This window comes from Salvia hispanica, chromosome 3 (genome assembly GCF_029641045.1).
Source record: "Salvia hispanica isolate PSC_SH4W2 chromosome 3, Shi_PSC_v1, whole genome shotgun sequence".
NCBI lineage: Eukaryota > Viridiplantae > Streptophyta > Magnoliopsida > Lamiales > Lamiaceae > Salvia > Salvia hispanica.
The window spans coordinates 14,555,611-14,576,614 of NC_142694.1; the positions used below are offsets into that span (position 1 = coordinate 14,555,611).

General features: G+C 34.4%; 3 protein-coding genes across 3 annotated transcripts; all 3 read left to right on the forward strand.

Moving 5' to 3' along the window:
* Nucleotides 1-794: 794 nt before the first annotated feature.
* Nucleotides 795-3,879, forward strand: LOC125216986 (egg cell-secreted protein 1.4-like). Its single transcript, XM_048118788.2, has 2 exons — nucleotides 795-1,327; nucleotides 3,746-3,879. Exons 1-2 carry the CDS (start codon nucleotides 937-939, stop codon nucleotides 3,877-3,879), a joined length of 525 nt encoding a protein of 174 aa, XP_047974745.2. The 5' UTR covers nucleotides 795-936.
* Nucleotides 3,880-5,496: 1,617 nt separating this feature from the next.
* Nucleotides 5,497-6,178, forward strand: LOC125212798 (Thioredoxin superfamily protein). The gene has a single exon (XM_048113057.2). The coding sequence runs from the start codon at nucleotides 5,567-5,569 to the stop codon at nucleotides 5,882-5,884; it is 318 nt and encodes a 105-aa protein (XP_047969014.1). The 5' UTR covers nucleotides 5,497-5,566; the 3' UTR covers nucleotides 5,885-6,178.
* Nucleotides 6,179-13,273: 7,095 nt separating this feature from the next.
* LOC125210357 (zinc finger protein CONSTANS-LIKE 13-like) lies at nucleotides 13,274-15,590 on the forward strand. Its single transcript, XM_048109916.2, has 4 exons — nucleotides 13,274-13,899; nucleotides 14,361-14,564; nucleotides 14,731-15,011; nucleotides 15,151-15,590. The coding sequence occupies exons 1-4, from the start codon at nucleotides 13,387-13,389 to the stop codon at nucleotides 15,239-15,241; spliced, it is 1,089 nt and encodes a 362-aa protein (XP_047965873.1). The 5' UTR covers nucleotides 13,274-13,386; the 3' UTR covers nucleotides 15,242-15,590.
* The last annotated feature ends 5,414 nt before the right edge of the window (nucleotides 15,591-21,004 follow it).

Genomic DNA, 21,004 nt, shown 5'->3' on the forward strand with positions numbered 1-21,004 from the left:
ACTTAAATATTTGTGTTGAAAAAAAATAGTACTACATTTTCTGTCAAATCTCTAAATGGCCATGTCATTTGTGGAGCCGGTGGCCCGACCTGACGGAACGTGATGCCCCCTCCCAGCGAGACTCATGGAGATGACTAACTGGGCGGCCCAACGGAGTAGCTGGATACTCTCCGATGACTTATTCCACCCGATGAAGCTTATTGGGCCTACAATTAAAATACTTGGATTCCAATTTTATTTGTTTTTGGGCTAAACCTTATAAAATATTTGCTACTTCATTTTAATTAATTTTGCTTTCCTCTCACTAAATGAAATAATTGTATTGTTTTTAATAGATTTTTTTTCACCTTATGTAAGACGTACGTAGTGGAAGATCAAATTATTTCGCTTTCGTCATATTAACTGTAGGCTGTAGCAATTGGCATGAAACGCCTCAATTTAAGTTTGTGAATTGTGATTTTTTTTTCTCCTATGCTAGTTACAAAAACAGAGAACCTATCGTTTGAATAAAAAGAAGTTACTAACGAAGGTTGATGTCAACTGGAGTTGGGATCTAACCTAGAGCTCTAATTTTCAATTTGATCAAAGATGCATACATTAATTACTTGCGTAATTGATCAATAATTGTGCATGTTATAGGGAGTGTATATTAGTATTCCCATCCCAAATAATTAATTCACCATTGAAATAATAAAATAAATAAACTTGAAATAGAACAAACATGTGAAAGACATTGAAAATAAATAATTAACTCACCGAATTCCCTTAACTTTAATAAAGTTAATGAAAGTTGATGAGTTACACAAACTCACCGAATTCCCAACCTTCTCTTCTTCCCAGTCCCATTAATTTTGTATTCCACTTGCTACTTCTCCTCCCCTATAAATTTTCACACAATCAATCCCAGCTCTCATCACCAAATTAAATATCAACACAATGGCTGCTTTCCCCACGAAGCTCGTCGCAGTTGTCCTGGCCGCTATGCTAGCGTCCCCCCTCATGATTTCGGCAAGATCAAGATCAAGCCTGGCAGCGCGGCTGAAAGTGGCGGAAGAGGAGCCGAGCAGTTGCTGGGACGCGTTGTTGGAGCTTCAATCTTGCAGCGGAGAAATGGTTATGTTCTTCCTCAACGGGGAGACTCAGCTCGGGGAAAACTGCTGCAGCGCCATCAAAGTGATAGAGCGTCAGTGCTGGCCGTCCATGCTCGCAACCCTCGGCATTACTCCCGAAGAAAGCAACGTTCTCCGCGGCTACTGTGATGCCGCTGCCGCTCCTCCGCCTGCATCCAACTTGGATAAATGCTACAACTTCCCACGCTTGCAACACTAAGTGTTATCAAAATATATATGCTCTAAATAATTAAATAAACCAATTATATTGCTAAAATCTCTTTAGAGTGTTGTTTAATGGTCACACTATCATTGTTTTTATTATCTCCGAAAACAAATTATGACGAGATTAATTTTCAACTTTCATAGCACATGATCTTGGCTTTTAGATATTTGTGTTGTCTTATTCGGAATATAACTTCTTATTTAAAAATATTAAAATATGCACCTTCATATTTCTAATTGGCATAATCTCAATATGACAATATATGGTGTCAGATCAATTCTTTTCGTATCAACATCTTTTGATTTGTACCACACATGCATATAGTTTAAAAGCAAAAAAAATAAACATAAACAATAAAAGAACACGAAAAGTTGGGTTTCGTAACATGTGTTGTTACTTATAATGAGATGAGACTAATCAAATTCCTTATATTTGGTGCTGATTGATGATCGACTTTAAAGAGATCACTTCACCACACGCAGACGAGACTATTACATCCAAGGACGGATCCTGAGGGTCGACCGGTCCCATTGCCCCAAGAACATAATTTCATCATAACGAGCTAGATAGGTGAAAAATATGTCGACATAAAATATAGCTAGTAGGTTTAATTCTCATTATATAATTGGGTATATGGTTTCTTCTTATAGGATGATACAATATTCCATGTAAAAATGACTGCATAACTCACACATGTCTCCTTTTATCACTGCAAAGATGAAGCAAAATTCACCAATTTCAACATCACATTAAGACAAAGATATTCGTGTATATCATTATCAAGGTTAATAAGCACAATCAATCTATTCGGTTTATACTTTTGCTAACATCTCATTTCAATCAGACAGCAATCGCCAACTTGTTTATGAATCATTTTGAAACTCACACTTCATTATCAATTAATCATATGGTCATGAAAGTTTTATCTTTTTGAAAATTTATTTTTTTGTGGAATAAAAAAAGGAATAATATATACATGAAGGGCCTTAGTCACAGAAAATTATATTCTGCAACAATGATACCCTAGCTAGCCATGTGCAAAGCAAGAGTGTTACACATATAAAACAAATGAATAAATGTCCCCACAAAATTCCTCCACGTCCAAGAATTGAGGAACTTGTATGTTGAAATGGCACTTAAAAAATGTATATTTTGAGAAAATATCGCAACTTGGATACCAACGTAGTATATATATGTCATTCCTCAAGCTACAAAACTATTTATCCATGTCACGAATTATATACTACTACAATTTTTATGCATGCACGAGGAAATTTATTACCTTGATTCCAATAATTACTCCTATTTAATTTAGTTTTACATCAATTTTTACCACATCTTTTCTTATTCTATTAACACTCATATTTATCCATCCATGTCTCGTCTCTTATTTCTTTTATTCCTCTCTTTTGTTTTGATCTCATCTCTTATTTCTTTTATTCCTCTCTTATTTCTATTTATCATATATTCTATTTAAATTAAATATGCAATTTAATTCAAAATTTAAAATTCATAAAAAATAAAAATTACATAATTAAAATCCTAATCATATGGAGTAGAATTAAAAATCATTTTTTTATTAAAAAATAATTTACAATTCGCCAAAAAAATGATGCGCACTAACACCCAGAGAGTGTGATGAACACACTCTTCCTATGAGAATTTATTGAGGGTGGATTCGCCTTCTCTAGTTCCCTATGTGGAGCGACGTTCACCCAACACTAATCGCCATCCGCACCCACATGGACAAGTGTTCACCCGTTGCTCTTGTTGATGCTATTTATTAATTACTTTAGGTTCTCAAATTTGTTTATTCTGTTTTGTAGTTTAATTTTATTTCTAATTAAATGTACATTTGCTCTCTATTTATTTTTAAAACTATTTGCAGTAAAAGAGTAAGGATCCGTTTCCTAGGGCAGATAAATCTGACCTAACATGTGTGTTTTTATAGTGTTTTGGCTTATCTATCTTTCCTAAATTGTTGTACAAATTCTAATTTCTCCTAATATTCCATCTTGATACCTAACAATCGAAAAATAAAAATAGTTAGCACTCGAGAATTGAATGTAAAAACTAGCACCCACAAATGAAAATATTAATTACTACTGTTCATGCAATTTATTACCCACACAATATTGTGGCAGTTGCCACCTTCCCCAGCTCAACATGATATACACACTTTGTAGGCTTTCACTATTACAGTGATGTGTAGTCGATTGAAAACACCATTACTAGATTCGTGATACCATACCAAATGTAACATCAATTTCAATTCAAGAATCGCATTTGCTTAGTTTGACCTAAATCCATATTATGACATCAATGACAAGATATTACTAAACCAAAAGAGACAGACAACACACAAAATCTTAGAAATTGTTATTCAAGAACATATAGTGTATATTGATAGATATATTACTACTTAAGAAAAGTAGAATACAAATAGTGTGTACAAACTACACAAGTTGGTGGTCGCAACTCCAAGATTCACCACCGAAAGCCCTTCATATATTCCCAATAGATCTTTCTTTCAATACAGAATAGTATATAAATTTAGGGTTTAGTTTTACCCCACAAAGGATATGATAGCAACAAATAATCTTGGTGAAAATCGACCACCCCTTGTTCAAGAAACATACGATTTCCTTACATGATTCTCATTCTTCGATATCGATCTCCAATTTTAATTTATTACAGTATTTTTATTTATTTTTTTTGTAACAAGAGAAGATCACGTGCACCTTCAGCGGTCAGTAGAGGCTCAACGTGTTTACAAGTGTACCCATCCTACAAGATTCTTGAAATTATATTCTTGATCAGCCAGCAATTTTTCTTTAATTGTTTTTGTTTTTAATGATAATTTAATGAGAAAATTCTGCATACCATCAGACCGCAGTCAAAAATATGTCCCCATTTCCACAGAATTTATTCAAAAGTGTGAGAGAAAAAGATATAAAGATCTAAATATCGTGATGTTCAACTTGAGTGAACAGAAATATTTCTTATCTTGAAAAAGTGATCTTTTGATCTACGGATTACAATTTGGCATCCAAAGAGGGAATCTTATATTCCGGAACAATATTCCATCTCTTATTCCAATTATATCAGTTCATGTAATGTGTTGTAGTATTAAAGTGTACATATTGTTAGAGCATCCACAACTGTTACCGTTGGTGGCAGAGCGTGTTGAGGGAACGGAAGTCACGAGGTGAAGGAGTGAGGGGAGGGACGTTCCGCCCCCGACCAATTAATTAGGACTTGTCGTGAAGGCCACTTGTGGGCTTGCGAGTGAGCTTTCTTTTTAAGAGTTCTTAATTTAAATAACCGGGAAAATTAATTTTAAATTTAAAAATTACTACACTATTTAAATATATTCATCACCCAATGAATTTCTATACAGTTTTTTTTTTTTTTTTTCATTTTTAAATCTTCCAATACTTTTTTCCCATCTATAAATACCCGATTCACTAAACATTTCTTTAAAAAAAAAAGGAAAAAAAACTGGAAGCACACTAGCGAAGGAAAGAGCGATTGGAACGTCATGTCATTGTTGATAACCTTATAAACAAGATAAAAAAGAAAAAAATAACATAGGTGGCTGGGTCAAAATTAAGCTAGCTAGAGTTCCTCGATTGATAAAATAGATTTGGGCACGGAAACCCTCTCTCGAATTACATACATTAATACGTACTCCCACAAAATTTAGCATGTTTTGATCTGATACGGGTTTTAAGAAATGTAGTAGTAATAGAAAGTTAGTTGAAAAATTAGCGCAATGTGTACTCCATAATAGTTTTATAAAAAAAAATGTAAGTAAGAATGACCTAATAGAATGTGAGGTCTACCGCAAAAAATGATAAAAGCGAAAATGTGACAAACTTTGTGAGATGAACGTAAATGGAAATAAGTGACACACTTTGTGTGACAGGAGAGTAATATCAATAGAATATATAGAAGCCGAAACTAGGAACATCGCGCCTCACGATGGTCCTGTTCCAGGGGGACGGGCCAGGTGATCCACGTAGCGGATGCCCTTAGATTCCATAATTAATCGAAGTATCAAAGTAATGCAAAACTTTGGAATGTTCTTGGTGGAAAAAGAGCCCCCTCTCTCTCACTCTTAGGCGCTGCTCTTCATTTATAAATAGAGCCGCAAAACAGATCCACTTCATGCCCACAATTTCCATCCCACATAGGAAATTGTGAAAGGAAACCCTAGCTTAAAAAAACAATGGAAAAGATAGGGAAAGTGGCGTCGGAGAATGGGGTGGTGATCTTCAGCAAGAGCACGTGCTGCTTGTGCTACGCGGTGCAGATCCTGTTCCGGGACCTCGGGGTGCAGGCGGTGGTGCACGAGATCGACCACGACCCGGACGGGAAGGAGATCGAGAAGGCGCTGACGCGGCTGGGATGCAACGGGCCCGTGCCGGCGGTGTACATCGGCGGCAAGCTCATGGGGTCCACCAACGAGGTGATGTCTCTCCACCTCAGCGGCTCCCTCCTCCAGCTCATCAGGCCTTATCAGCAGACCTTGTCCTCCCATGATTAATCATTCCTCATATATCACTTCAATTCCGAGAAATTAGGTTTTCTCTTTTTCTAATGGTGTGTATTTGTATCATTGTATGTGTGTGTTATGAGAATTGAATAAGACTTGCTGGATGGGGAGCTAGCCAGGAAGAAAGAATGAAAGGGTAATGGTGTGATTAATTAGGGCAGGCAAAATAGCTTTGGATTTAGCTCATTAGCTATCATCGCTATTAACTTATTGCTTTCTTTCAAGGAATATTGTTGTTGTTCTATTTGCTTTTTGCATATTAAATGAAGATTAATTACTTTGATCGATCTTGGCTTCAAGGGTTATCTTGCTTAAACTGCCCTTTCAAACACCCAGAGTGTTAATTAACAATAGTAGTAGCTACACCATACAGTGTCCAATGTCTTCTTACATGTGAAATTGATTTCTCCACTTGATTATAGTTCTATGTATAATGTATTATGCTATGTATATATGTTGATCTATATGAATGAAGATCATCCCAACCACTATATACCATAAGTAATGTTACGCCAAATTAAGGTTGTCATTAATATTATTATTAAGAAACTCAAGGACAAATTAAACATTTTATATATGAGACCAAGTTAAAACGGCACTTAAATTTTATCAACAGACGATGTACGGAGATTGTATTTTCCACCTTATTGCAAGCTTCCCAAATAACATTGATAGCAATTGGCAAAGCATTGTTGTTTACTATTATGGCCATCAGACGTAACGAAGAACCTTGACACAGAAACATGAAGTCAAATTCATGTTGGCAAATGAAACAAAAAAATAAATACAATAATATCTCACATCGGTGTAAAGAGAATATCGTAACCACTATATATGTCTAATGGGCCACACAAACCTTCGCCAAGTGGCATATCCTCTTGTGTATTCCACACAAATCGCACTCTTACACGTACTTTGCTCCTATCCCTTACAACAATATGGCGGTTATAGTCGATTTGTACATTATTGTGTGCAGGGAGTGTTCCACTTTTAAAATGGAAACTTTAACAACTAAAAATCATATCAGTTCTCGGATACTGGTATCACAAAACATAGTTATCAGTTACTGATATTGAGTTAAAAAACTGATATAGAGTCAGAAATTGATATTCATGAATCACCAATCTGATATGTATTTTTTATGCCAAGTGATATTAATATATTTGCGAATTGATGTAGTTTTTTGTTTTAAGTTTAAGAAAAGTTCTGTCACGATCTATCTCCATAGTGTGCAATATATATGTTTGTTAAGTTATACTCTCTCCGTCCCGGATAATTAGTCTCACTTTGATCGGACACGAGTTTTAAGAAATGTAATGAAAAGTGAGTTGAAAAAGTTAATGGAATGTGGATCCTATTTTTATATATACTCCCTCCGTCCCACATAATTTTACACACTTTGACCCGGCACGGGTTTTAAGAAATGTAATGAAAAGTGAGTTGAAATAGTTGGTGGGACGTGGGTCCTACTTTTAAAGTATTGATTTTATAATAAAATGTGAGTAAGAATGAGTTAGTGGAATATGAGGTCCACTACTAAAAATGGTAAAAGTGAAATGGGTAAAATTATGTGGGACGACCCAAAATGGAATACTGGGTAAAATTATGTGGGACGGATGAAGTATTAGTTTTATAATAAAATGTGAGTAGGAATGAGTTAGTGGAATATGAGATCCACTACCAAAAATGATAAAAAGTGAAATGAGACAAATTATATGGGACGGACCGAAATGAAAAAATGAGACAAATTATCTGGGACGGAGGGAGTAATATGAACATCATAATAATTTCACTCTTTAGTCTATAAAGTGCTTGTTTGGTAGCCTAGATAAAACTAAGATATAGTTATAAGGCTTATTTGGCTGTTTGGTAGATAAAATAAGGCCATGTTAGGCCATCAAAACCTATTTCGACCCGCTGCGAATTAGTTCCAAATGGTGGATTATTTAAAAGTATGAAAGAGTGAGATAACATATCCTTATCTTAAAGTCCATCTTAATTAACTATCTTGCACTAATTTAACATGCCTATCAAACAGCACGTGTGGACGACATATATGTTTTATCATGCTATCCGTTAGAAAAATATACAACTGCATGCCTAGAAACAAAATACTCCTATATGCTACATATTGAGGCTATAAAATAAGCAATATAGAAAATTAGTTGTGTGAGTGTGCATTTGAGAGAGAGTGAACATGAAACATGAATATATTTGCCAGGAAAGAAAGGGACAATACTATGCTTTCCACTTTATCAAATTCCTTGTCCATTTCTATTTACTCCATTTGCATAAAGTTGTAACAAAAGAAAAAAATGCTCCACTTTAGAATCCATGGATTCAACCACTATATTTTAGATAAGGAAAGGCATGGAATTCCCTTAACTTTTCCCATATATATTGTTTCTTTTTTGGAATCATCATATTTTATTTACGTATATCAAATTAGTCATTGAAATAATATACTAGTACGTACATAGCACATACCTCAACGTCAAAACTTTATAATCTTGGACCATTTTGATTTTCGAATTCGCATAAATGTCATGGACCAATTTTTCACTGTTCGTATTTTGAATTAAATTTGTAGTAATTGTTTATAGTTTTAGGAGAAATATATTTAGTAAAAGAAGTAAAAGGGACGGCCGTTTCACAATTTTTCTCCACCATATCATATCATATCACAGTTTTAGTGTTTTTATTTTTTTCGAGAAGGAAAATGTATGTTATTTCGAATCTGACAAGACAAATATCTTAAAGCCATATATGAAACTTCAACTTCTAAATCATTACATCTTAAAAAAATATATCAATAAGCTCAATCACATGTTAGGAAAGCATCAAAGATCATGTCATAGAGAAGGGGAATCACTTCGATCATATAAGATCTAGTAATGAATGGCGAAGACCAAAAGGTTAAATACGAATCTCAATTTTATTCTCATACCTAAAAAATTATGCGTTGGATCACGTTTGAATTTTGAGTTTGATGTATTGGTTGTTTAATTTTATTAAAAGATTAATCAGGCCCTCTTCCATTTCAATTACAACGTACTACACGTGTATTTCATTTACTTTCTATACTAATTTCAAAATTATTGCTCGGTTTATCGTTATGATCGATCCTTATTCTCTTCAATTTCGTTTATTTTTGAGGTCATAGTTGTATTAGGCATCCATGACATAAGCCTCTTCTCATTCTTCTACCCATCCAATCAATCATTTTGCTCTCTCTGCGCCAGATCACAACTTCAATACTAAACTATAGTTGCAAGTTATATCTCCGATAGTAATTTGCATTATTCAGTCTTTATTTTTGAAATAATTATAAAATTGAAATACAAATGAAAAAATATATATATAATGAAATATTAGAAACATTCAAAGCTACACATCCTAAAAATAGAAAAATAGTATGAATGGGATCCCATCCTTCAACATTGGGCAGGGGTGGCGCCTCAACTGTCTCCTCAGAGTGTCGATCCCATCCTTCAACATCCGCTTATACATAGGATCCGTCGCTGCATGCCACTTTTCCGTTGTTTCGATCATGAACTGCGTCATCTGCAGTTCGGCGAGATTGCTGAGCTCGGGAGTGATCAGAGAAGGAGCTTCCGATTGGACCTCTTGGGACCTGCTGGCACTTCCCCTAGCCATCCGCATCGCAGCCTTTTGCCCAATCGGGTGACGGCGGCGGGAAGACGATTGAGGTGTCGGGATCTCTGCCTCAGCTTCGGGGAGTTCGTGGGAACTGGCACTGCTGCTGTACTCGCCGCAGGCGTTGATCTTCGTCCGCTTAGGCTACCCAGCTTCAACACCCGCCATAAACTTGGGGGAATTCTCCACCTCAAGATAAACCTCCCAATATTTGAACTCCCCGAATCCATTTTCACTGTCGAGGAACTGCTGGTGAGACAGAAACATCACATCCTCGGAGGTCATGCCGCTGGTTGCCGAGCGGATGTTTTTTTGGCGGAGTCCGGCAAATCGGCTGAGTTGTCTCCTCAGTCACTCCCATTGTTTCAGGTATTGCTCTGCATCGTGAGGCTTCCCGCCGGCTGGTTTCCATTCGAGGTAGCTTTGGCTAATGCGCCACCACATTCTCTCGATGTGCTGGTTGGCCGAGACGTATGGATCCTCGACTACACTAATCCATGCCTTTGCCAGGGCGACGCATTCCTGAACGCTCCAGACGGTCATCTTTCTCCCGCTGCCTTCCTCCTCCCCCCGCCCTACCATCGATCGCCGCACGCGAGCTAGTGGCCTTGCTCTTCCCCGCCCTCCGCGTCCTCGTCGCCGGTGGCTCTGCTGGCTGCGTGGCTGGCGACGTCCGCGGAGTTATCCCCAACTCCTCAAAAGAGAACATCTCGACGCCAGGGAACTGAGTCTCCAGGGCAGTACGAGTCTCCAACGAAGTACGCTGGGAAGAATCACTGCTCAATAAATCCATATATGGACGATAGACATTGTCCACAGGTGATTGGGGGACACCCTGCCTGCTCCCTCCCGCAGCGGTAGTGGATCCCTGTTGCATTTGGGGTATCATCATCCCCGGTTGCATTTGGGGAATCATCCTCGACATTTGTTGCATTTGGGCATCGACCCCGGTATCTGCTGCATCCCCGGCATCTGTTGCATGCCCGACATCTGTTGCATCTGGGGCATCATCATCCCGGGCATATTGTAGTACCTGGGCATCATCCCGAGCATATTGTAGTACCCAGGCATCATCCCCGCCATTTGGGGTTGCTGCATCATCGTCGTCATTTCGTGCATCATCCCGGACATTGATGCACTTCTGCCAGTATTTCCCCCGACTCGAGAGGGAATATAGGACGAGGGAATATTCTGCTTTTGTGACTCGCTCGTGGCGGGGGAATCACTATCGTAGTGCTCCATTTATTGTCAAAAGAAATGAATGTAGAGAGAGAGAAACTCGTTAAAACAAGTGGTGCGAATGAAATGAAGTTCAACGAGTCGTATATATAGAGTTTGTAAAAAAAAATCAAATAAAAAATCGGACGTCCGTCGGCATGATACAATGGCGGACGTCCACCCGCCGTCGCGACGGACGTCCCGGCAACACCGCGGATCTCCCGTGTCCGCCTCCCTCCCGCGTAATGGCAGACGTCGGGCACGCCGGGACATCCGCGGTTGGCGATGCTCTGACCTTCCAATATTTATTGTGGTGTGGCCTCGATTTAATAATTTGCTTAATGGGCTAAGTTAATACTAGTACCCGATATTTATTGTGGACCGGGCTCAATTTAATGATTTGGTCAATGGGCTTATTTAATACTACTCATTTGTGCTGGGCTCTTAATCAAATGTTTTGATTACGGATTTTAATAATCTTAAGTAACATACCTCTGGGTTTAATTAAGTCGCAAGTAATTAAATCCTTTTGATTGTTAAGGCATTAATAATTCTGAAACAAATGCAAATTCTGCGATGATGCATGTGATGGAATTTGTATACCACACATAGACATGACTGAATTCAAAACTCTTCGAGTCTCCATTTCATCATTCAAACTAGGTCTGAACGCCTGGATCTCTTTTTCTATGAATTAAATTCTCAAACAAATGTTTATTTTTACTTATCTCTCTTTTCCTAGACCTAAATTCTATCGGCTTCTGGTATGTTCATAAATAAATATCTCTGCTAGAAAATGATTTGCAAGTGATATATCAGATATGTGGAGTCCAAAAATCCAACATTAGTCTTTTTCGGAGACAAACAAAACTCCAATAGATAGTGATGAATCATTCCAAGGTTGTCTTAAGCTTGTACTCCTAATAGATAGTGATGAATCAATCTATTTTCACTATTCTTTGATTCTTTTCACATGAAGTTGTCTACTTCATATGTTTTTTACTACTGTTAAATTTCATTGATAAGAGCAGGAAAAAATCATGCAATGAAGATCTTGCAGTAGAAATTTGCTGGATGCACAATATTTTTACAAAAACGATAAATAATAGTATTACTCAAATCATGTAAGTGGGTAAACACCATATATAGTATACCGAAGAAATTTTATCTCTCTAGCATTTGGAAATCGATTCTGGCAATTGACATCACCAATTACGTAATGATATTCCAACAAATACTGTTGCGATGAAATAAAAAATAAATATGATTAATTAAGTAAGCCTTAATTTAACTACTTTCTCATACTACATGCAAACCGTGATCAATAGCCTAGTTTGTCTCAATTCACGCAATTAAAGTACTTATTTTAAATTTTTGATACAAAAATGGTTAGAAACGAATTTTACTTCAAAACAACTATTTTGACGATTCCTCGTCTATAACTATTTATAATTTTATATGACGCTGTTAGTATTTATTTTCAATACAATATATAATGACAGTCTTTCTTTTACAATAATGAGATAGTCAAATAAAAACCTAATGTTAATAATTGGTTTCACTAATGATTATCACTTATTATTGCAATGAGAAAATTAAAAGGAGTTTCGGAAAAAGGGGAGCTACAAAATATTGATATATTATATTACCTTCATTTTATCTATAGATATATTATTCCAAAACCCGATACTATACTACTACTACTCGCACTCAAATATATTTTCAAATCCTACTCACTCCATTCCATAGTAATGGACGCATTTTTTTATGGCACGGAGATTAAGAAAAAAATATATTAGGTGAGTTAAGTAAATGGAGAATAAAGTGGAAAATGTAAAAGGTAGAGAGATGGAGAGAGAAAAAAGTAAGAAAAAGTAAAGTAAGTTTGGAAAAATGTGTGGACTTTTATTAAAAAGAAAAATGACTTTATTAGAGCAACTCCAAGGAAAGAAAGTAAATGAAAAGAGTATATCATGTTTATACCTTCTCAAAAAGTGCAATATACATTTCTAAAAATCAATCAACTACAAGGATAAAAGGTATATAGAAAGATATATCGTTTAAAAAAAATAAAATAATAGTAGAAAAATATTAAAAAAACCTAAAGTGTAATACCTTCTCAAATATCTTTCCCCTTGGAGAATGATTTTTTATGAAAAATAAATAAATATGGTGGTTATATGATTTTACCTCTCCATCAATGGAGTGATAAAGATCCTCTTTAAAATGGGAAAAGGTATACTACCTTCTCAAATACCTCTCTCCTTGGAGAATGTTTTTTCATGAAGAAAATGTAAATATGATAGTTATATTAATTTACTTCTCCATTTACCTTTCTCCTTGGAGATGCTTTTACTATAGAACATATTAAAATGACAAAATAACTCTATTACTATGGCACGGAAAGGGAAGGAGTATAACCAACCAACCAAACCAACATTTTAATTAAATAAAATAATGTTGATGAATTTAAAAGTAGAGATATTATGACACGTGAAAAGTGATAAGAGTGGGTTTGGAGTTTTGGTTAAAATTCCCAGAGCTTCAATCATCAACATTTCTGCAGAATCCTCAATCTAAAAGTGGAGATATTTTAATTTCTTTTAAATTTTAGCGGCATGACTGAAGCAGAGCAAGATACTCACACTCAAACCACCGACCGTCTCTGCGATTTCTGCAACGACTCCAAGGCGCTCCTCTACTGCCGCGCCGACTCCGCCAAGCTCTGCTTCAGCTGCGATCGCCAGGTGCACTCCACGAATCCGCTCTTCCACAAGCACAACCGATCGCTCCTCTGCGATTCCTGCACTTCCTCGCCCTCCTCCATCTTCTGCTGCACCGAATCGGCGCTTCTCTGCCAGAACTGCGATTGGGACTCTCACAACAAATTCGGATCTGTCCACCACCGCCGCCCGCTGGAGGGCTTCACCGGCTGTCCTTCCGTCAGCGAGCTGCTAGGCTTTCTAGGGTTGCAGGATTTGGGGAAGAAAATATTGGATCTCGACGAATTTTCGGATGTGTTGGTGTGGGAGACGCCGTCGGTTGTCAGTCTCAATGATTTGATCGTCGGGAATGATTATGATGATTCTGCGCCTGCTTTTCAGGCTACCGGCGTCCCCTCTTTGCCTAAGGTTTTGTTTTTGGCAAAATTTGATTTCTGAATTTTGTATACGCACAATTATGCACACATTGTGACGTCTATATGCTCAATTCATTTCACAATTTAGGGTTTATCTGTTTCATTCTGGTAAAAAGCTTCTATGGTTTTATGGTTGATGATGGTCTCTGCTTTGTTGTATTAATGGTGGAGATTTACTTGCAGGGATCTTTGTTTTGGTGTGCATAGCAGATTGAATACTAATTTTTTTCCCTCTTGTTGCAAGATATCTATCTCTGAGTTCAATTTTTCTTTGTGTTATCTGATTTTTGATATGGTTTTTAATTGTAGCAGGCACAGCTGTTTTTTGTGTTAGACACTAATCTTCTGTTATGAATTTGTGTATCCATTGCTTATATTCTTGATATGATTTACTAGTGGCTTGTGGTGTTGCTTGCTCTTGGATTTACCTTTTGAATGATGTGAATCTATCAGAATCGAAATGCATTGTGTGGTAAACACAAAGGAGAGATATTTATCCAACTTCAAGATATGGCAAAGAAGGATCCGAACTACAGTGGTTCCCTTGACTTTGAAGCCTATACTGAAAGTACTCAGCCAGAAATAACTGCAAAATATTTGAAGCCGAGTCCTGGCCTTGAAACTAAAGTGGAACCGCTAAAAGTCCCTTCTTATGAGGTAATAAGTTTGAGTTGGTTGAATTTTATGCTTTGAGGAAAAATTCTTGATAATGATAATATGTTTCATTTCATTTGTTGCAACGTTTTTTACTCATGATCGGCTGTCTTCCAAAACATGCAATTTGTTCAGTATGAATAAAACTGTTTTTCCTCTATTTTTGCAGCGTAGTAATGTTGATTGGTGTTTTGTTGGAGGGGTTCAAGATGAAGGCTTCCCTTCCACGTATTTTGGTGATTTCGCTGAAATGAGCCATTTAGTGCCAGACAAGGATTCAGATGCCTGTGACAGTACTGGTTTTGCAAATGGTCTCCAAGAGAAGCAGTCATGTGTTCCTGGGGATTCCAAGGCCTTTCAACTGCTTCCTACTTCGGCAACACGTGAGCTCAACAGCCAAGAACGAGACTCTGCACTATCGCGCTACAAAGAGAAGAAGAAAACTAGAAGGTAAACTTCCAATCCCATGTCATACGATGTATGCATGAAAGCTGTATAAAGTTCTCTTAAACTTCCCATGGTTGAATCTATTATAAATTGAGCTTCTTAGTTCTTACATATTCGAGTTTTGGGAATTCTTGTGTGGCAGGTATGACAAGCATGTGAGATACGAATCAAGGAAGGTTCGAGCAGAAAGTAGGGTGAGAATAAAGGGTCGTTTTGCAAAGATGAATCAGTAATTTATGCTCTGCAATGGTGTTTGAGTGGTTTCAACTTTCAATAGTGAGATTAGTCAGGCATCAAGGTTGTGCAGATTCGAACGTCTGGTGATATATGGGTCTGTATATATTCTTTCGATTAACTGATATATATACTAACAGCAGCTTGTTAGGGATTTAGCTTAGCTTGTCCTAGTTTGTGCTGTCAATTGCACACCTTTGTATGTTATCATCTTCTGGTTTGATCCAGGAATGTTTATGTATGTGTGTGTAGGTTTGTAGCATTCGAAATTAGTGATATGTAAGGTGAGGGGGATTGTTTTTAACGGCGTGTGCATGTTTTGTTATGAGAATCTATAGTTTCACTGTATTCTTTTCTTGTCTCTTATACTGATGGTATGGTATGCACATGGACAAATAGATTACAAATACAATGGGAGTTGTTCAGTTACCATGATTATTTGTGCTAAAGACGATGGTTAATCTTATCTCTTGTTTGGTTGCATTTTTTTCAAAAGTTCGTCATGTGAAATGTATTTTATTTTGTCTCTATAATGTAAAGATTAGATTGTATCTCATAATTAACTATCTCACCATCATTTCAAAGACTAATTTAATCCTACGAAAAATTCTATTATGGCTCTTCTCATATTGTATTTGTCGATGTTATCTTATCTAATAGACCGAACGCCACCTGTAATGTAGTACTCCATCCGTCCGAAGAAAATTGAGTCACTTTTTTTTGCAATCGTTTGAAAAATATTGTACTCCCTCTGTCGCATTATGAGTCTCGGTTGAGTTGGGTGCGGGTATTTAAAAAATATTTGAGTGTGTAATAAATGGAGTGTGTGATAACGAAATGTGAGATCCATATGCATTATTATTTGTTTTATTCTTTGGATGTGTTTTTACTTTTGGTCAGGAATAGAACACCTTCCTTCCTATCAACACCGTGTTCTTGAAATTGGTATCATATCCACCGCACATATCTGCATACCGATCGCCATAGCTCATACCATAATAATGATTATTGCAATTCTATCATAATAATACATCAAACTTTGTTAAACATATATGGAGAACTTCAAGATAGACCTAATGAACATTAATGAAACCACCTCCATATGTCTTGAACTTAGGTTGGGCTTTATTTAGTTATTTATGGGCTTTTAGATTTATTGATTTTTTGCGAGTTTCCTTAATAGAAATACCGCTCATCTTATTTCGGTCAAATATTAATTTAACCAAATTTATTTACATTAAAGAAAACAAATTTGGGGTATATATGAAGGAAGATATCATTCTGGTTTTGATTGATTTTAATTGCAATTTATAAAGGATCATGCATGTTTTCTTAATCAATAATGAACGGGGTCTGGTCTCCCATATTTAACGGAGATTTGTATAATCAAAGTCTCCACCTAAAAACTCGTATTAGCCCCAAAATAATTAACAATTTAATTCATTAATTACATACGTGCACAATGCCAAACTTATATGACCATAAACTATCAAATACTAGTATAATACATTTATTTCAGTTTTAGAGGTTTCTTACAAGTCACGAACACTGCCTTTTTAGTCAATTAACACGTGCACTTTAATAATAATAATAATAATAATAATAATAATTATTATTATTATTATTATTATTATTATTATTACTATCACTATTATTATTATTATTACTCTCTCTGTCCGACAAAAGTTGAGATAAAACTTTTGAGCACGGAGATTAAGAATTTATATTAAATAAATAGGAGAGATGAAAAAAGTAGAAAAGATAAGAGAAAGTAAAGTAAATGATGGAATAAAGTAAGAGTGATTAGATGTTTTGTCTTTTGTTAAAAAAAGAAATGACTCAACTTTGTTGGGACGGACTAAAAAGGTATACGACTCAACTTTTATGGAACGGAGGGAGTATTATATTTTATGATTTTAAAAATTATTTTAAGAGATACTTAATTATTAATAATTGCTAACATATTAATCATTAGTTATTATTATAATAAAAACATATACTAATTATTTTTAATTATTTTAGTAAAATAATACTCCGTATTAAAATTTTAATAATATGTAAGAATCTTGAAATTATGAAATAATACCTACGAAATGTTAGGGAATAAAAATTGTGTAAAGTTACACTACTTTTCAAATAGTTATAATAATTACTCTTATTTTTCTAAGAAAAATAATGAAATAAACATAGAAATAAAAATCAGGACAGCTTATTTTTATGAGGAAAATAGATAAGCTTACTAAATTAAACAGCAAAATCGCTGGAAATTTAGTCTCCCAGAATTATTATTCCAATTCTTTTTTTTTATTAGCATTTTTTATCGATTCTATTTCTTTTATTAGGTCGTCAAGTCAATCGTTAATGTTACTATCTCGACTAAATAATGCAAAAATTAGTTAATCATTAAATACAAAATAGTTGGTATGCATTTGATAAAGTTAGGAAATACTTGCCCAAAAAAGCTATTTTAAATTTTTAGGTGCTTAACATATCGAAAGTTATTTTTCTATTTCTCTCTTTAATTTTTTATTCTTTATAACAATATCAATTGTGAAAGAAATTTGTGGCCATTAATTATAACTACAAGTAAATAATATTTTCTATGAGCATACATTTCTTTATAATTAAATCGTTGATTTATAAGTCATGATTTTCATGATAATACAAAAATTCCAACATTTTATATATGTTGATCAAATACGTAATTAGTTAAAATTTACATAAATAAACGGTTCTTTATTTTTATTTTTCCCTCAAATATGGTTAAAACTGATTTCCATTTTTTTCCTCAAACATAATTTTGAATCCTTGATTAAAAAATTAATCATAACACCTTCTTCAGACATCACCCCAACAAACTAAACAACAAATTTGGTGCAGTTTTGCTCACACACTCAACCTTAAACAAAATCACGCTATGTCTAGTTTAGTATTTAAAATTTAAATAAAATTGATCAGTATATGTTTAAATTGAAAAGAACAAAAAGACAAATAGGCAGAAGGCGCGGCGAATCGTTAAGTATGTATTATTGTAACCTAACTAAGAAAAAGTGATTCATATAAGAAATTAATGAAATAACTTGGTCCTTACCCGTAGTCATCAAATTGGATGATTCTATTATCACCCCAAAAATAGGTTCATTATTAACTCATCCTCAGATTTATAATATTTCTCCAAAATATAAAATTATCCTCATAACAATTTAAATAATTTTATTTTGTACTAAATTTTAGGCATTTGTGCATGTCTATAAGCTTTTTACATTTTAATCATCATCATCCAAACTATCTATGCAGGAAAAATTAATATCTAAAAATGAATATTGGAAATGTGTCACTCACCCATTTTAATCACTGGATACCATATTAGAAACGAGTTACTCACCCCTTAAAATGTCTAATAAGAGGGAGAGTTATCCACACTTATATAAAGAAGCTAGGATTATCACCAAACTGATGTGAGACAAGGATTTGGAGAATTTAACATAGTGATTATTATAAACTACTTTGGAGTAGTTCCTTATCGTTTTCCCATCCTCTATCATATTGATGCTTAGCGAGTAAATATAGTAATTGGTCATGGACACTTTTGATCTTCAGAGTGTTTTACAATAATATTGTAATTAAGACATAGTATTATTATCTGAATTCCAAACTTGTAGTAAAATAAATCTATTTCAATATAAAATGATATTGCATAAGTTCATAACTAGATAAAGCAAAAAAAAATTGCTCAAATTGTAGCTAGAACAGATAGGGGTAAAAAGGAGGTCAAAAGATCCAAATACGATTTTTGCCTAGCTACCGAAATAGGTAGTATTCACTTTATTAGCGATTCTGTGGATTTCCAAGATATATTTATTTTGCTTTTTCAAAATCAAAATGTGATGTGTTTTCAAAAGTTACTGCTTTAGTAGATCTAGTTTGATTGCTAGCTAAACACATTTACTTTCCTCAAAACCAACGTAACATATATAACTCCAGAGTCTGTTATACTACTAAAGTTTTATTTTTATTATATATATATATCGATGCATCGTAAGGTTCATAGGGATATAATATATTCAAATAAGAATTCAATTACTAATTAAAAATTATACGAAAAAAACAAATTAAAAAGAGATTACAAGTATTAGTATTTGTTAATCTTCTTCCAATACAGATAATTAATGGTTTCATTGCAGCTTCAAACAGCAAGAGATGTCATACCTAGGTATAAAAAGCGAACTACATGGGCAACATACACCAACTCGTCATTAAATTATATACTCGTACATAACCAAAACTACGGAGATGAACAAATATTAAACCAAATTCCTAAATTGTATTAGTGGAAAATTTTCTAAAATTTGAATCTCTTACATGTTTCTTAATTATACCTTTAATTTAGACTAATCTTTTATTCTATTTGTATCAAATTCTTTTGGTCGATTTTTTTATGACAGAAAAAGTTACAATGGCTAGATAAGATGAACTTACTAAAACATAGTTGTATTATACATTACATTTTATATTTATTCCCTAGTGCAATAAAATACAAAATTACCATTACAAGAGAAATTAAATGTAATTTATAGCAAGCTAGACCGATAATATGATATGACCAAACATAGTCATCACCTATAACTACTTTAATTAATGATAGCTAAATTAATATATTAACATAAACTCAAAATTTGTTCTTAGCCACAAAAAAATTGTCATAAATTGCATTAATATGCCTCAATCATCTCAATTATTGCTTGAAAAACCTAAAAGTACTTCTTATAATAGTTATGTGAATCATATTTTGATCTTTTTCGGTTAACTTAGTTTTCATGTTGCATTCGACAATTTGTCAGTATTCATTCACATAAAACAAAATTATTCTACTCGAAAACTAGAGTAATTTCCAGTAGTTACAGATCTGGAGTAGTTTTTACTATTAGGGTAACTTCATGCACGTTGTCTGTCAATAATACTACTGTTAGGTTTGTTAATTTAATTTATAAAATTTGACGGATATTCATATTACGAAAAATCATCGTTTACATAACAAAACCTCCCAGGATTTTCAAGTTAATATAGATCATTTCTTTTTCGATTTTGATATAATTATACTACTTCATATGTTAATTCCATTTTTATCTCTAGATCGCACCTAAATTTTGTAATGATTAGTGCTCATATATACGTAATACTTCCTGTGTCCCATAAAAATAGTCTGCTTCTATTTTTGGTAATATTTTCTCTCTTTACTAAGGTGGATCACATTTTACACTACCAATACTCCAATAATTTTTTTTATCTTTCCTCTTTTCGACCCTTTATGCATTAAAAATGTGTCAGTTCCAAAAATGTCTATTTTTTTAGGGCTGGGAGTATATTAGCAATTTAAGATACGCATTGAACTTTTTTTAGATCTGATTTACGTGTCTACTTAATTTTTTTACTACCACGTACGTAGTATTTCAAATCCCAATACGATCTAGACTTCATAACAAAATAATGTACTGATAAGGTTTTATAAATCAACGTTTAAATGCAGTTTATTTCTAAGAAACAGATCAAATGGTAAATCCTTTATTGTGACTATAACACATAAATTCGTGTGAGACGGCGGATAGATAGATCAATCAAGATACAAACCCTAATTCAAATATTTTCAAATTTATAAATAACCTACTTCCCCCGTTCTGCGGTACTTGAGTCATATTATTTTCTGCACTCGTTTTGGAAGAATGATAATAAATAATTAAAGTGGAAAAATAATAAAATAAGAG

What these genes read in the sequence shown, in the direction of transcription:
- LOC125216986 (XM_048118788.2), top strand. Translation starts at nt 937, where the DNA reads ATGGCTGCTTTCCCCACGAAGCTCGTCGCAGTTGTCCTGGCCGCTATG. An exon ending in CTTCCCACGCTTGCAACACT is followed by an intron (nt 1,328 to 3,745) that starts AAGTGTTATCAA and finishes GTATATTGATAG; the next exon opens with ATATATTACTACTTAAGAAA.
- LOC125212798 (XM_048113057.2), top strand. Translation starts at nt 5,567, where the DNA reads ATGGAAAAGATAGGGAAAGTGGCGTCGGAGAATGGGGTGGTGATCTTC.
- LOC125210357 (XM_048109916.2), top strand. Translation starts at nt 13,387, where the DNA reads ATGACTGAAGCAGAGCAAGATACTCACACTCAAACCACCGACCGTCTC. An exon ending in GCGTCCCCTCTTTGCCTAAG is followed by an intron (nt 13,900 to 14,360) that starts GTTTTGTTTTTG and finishes TGAATCTATCAG; the next exon opens with AATCGAAATGCATTGTGTGG. An exon ending in TAAAAGTCCCTTCTTATGAG is followed by an intron (nt 14,565 to 14,730) that starts GTAATAAGTTTG and finishes CTATTTTTGCAG; the next exon opens with CGTAGTAATGTTGATTGGTG.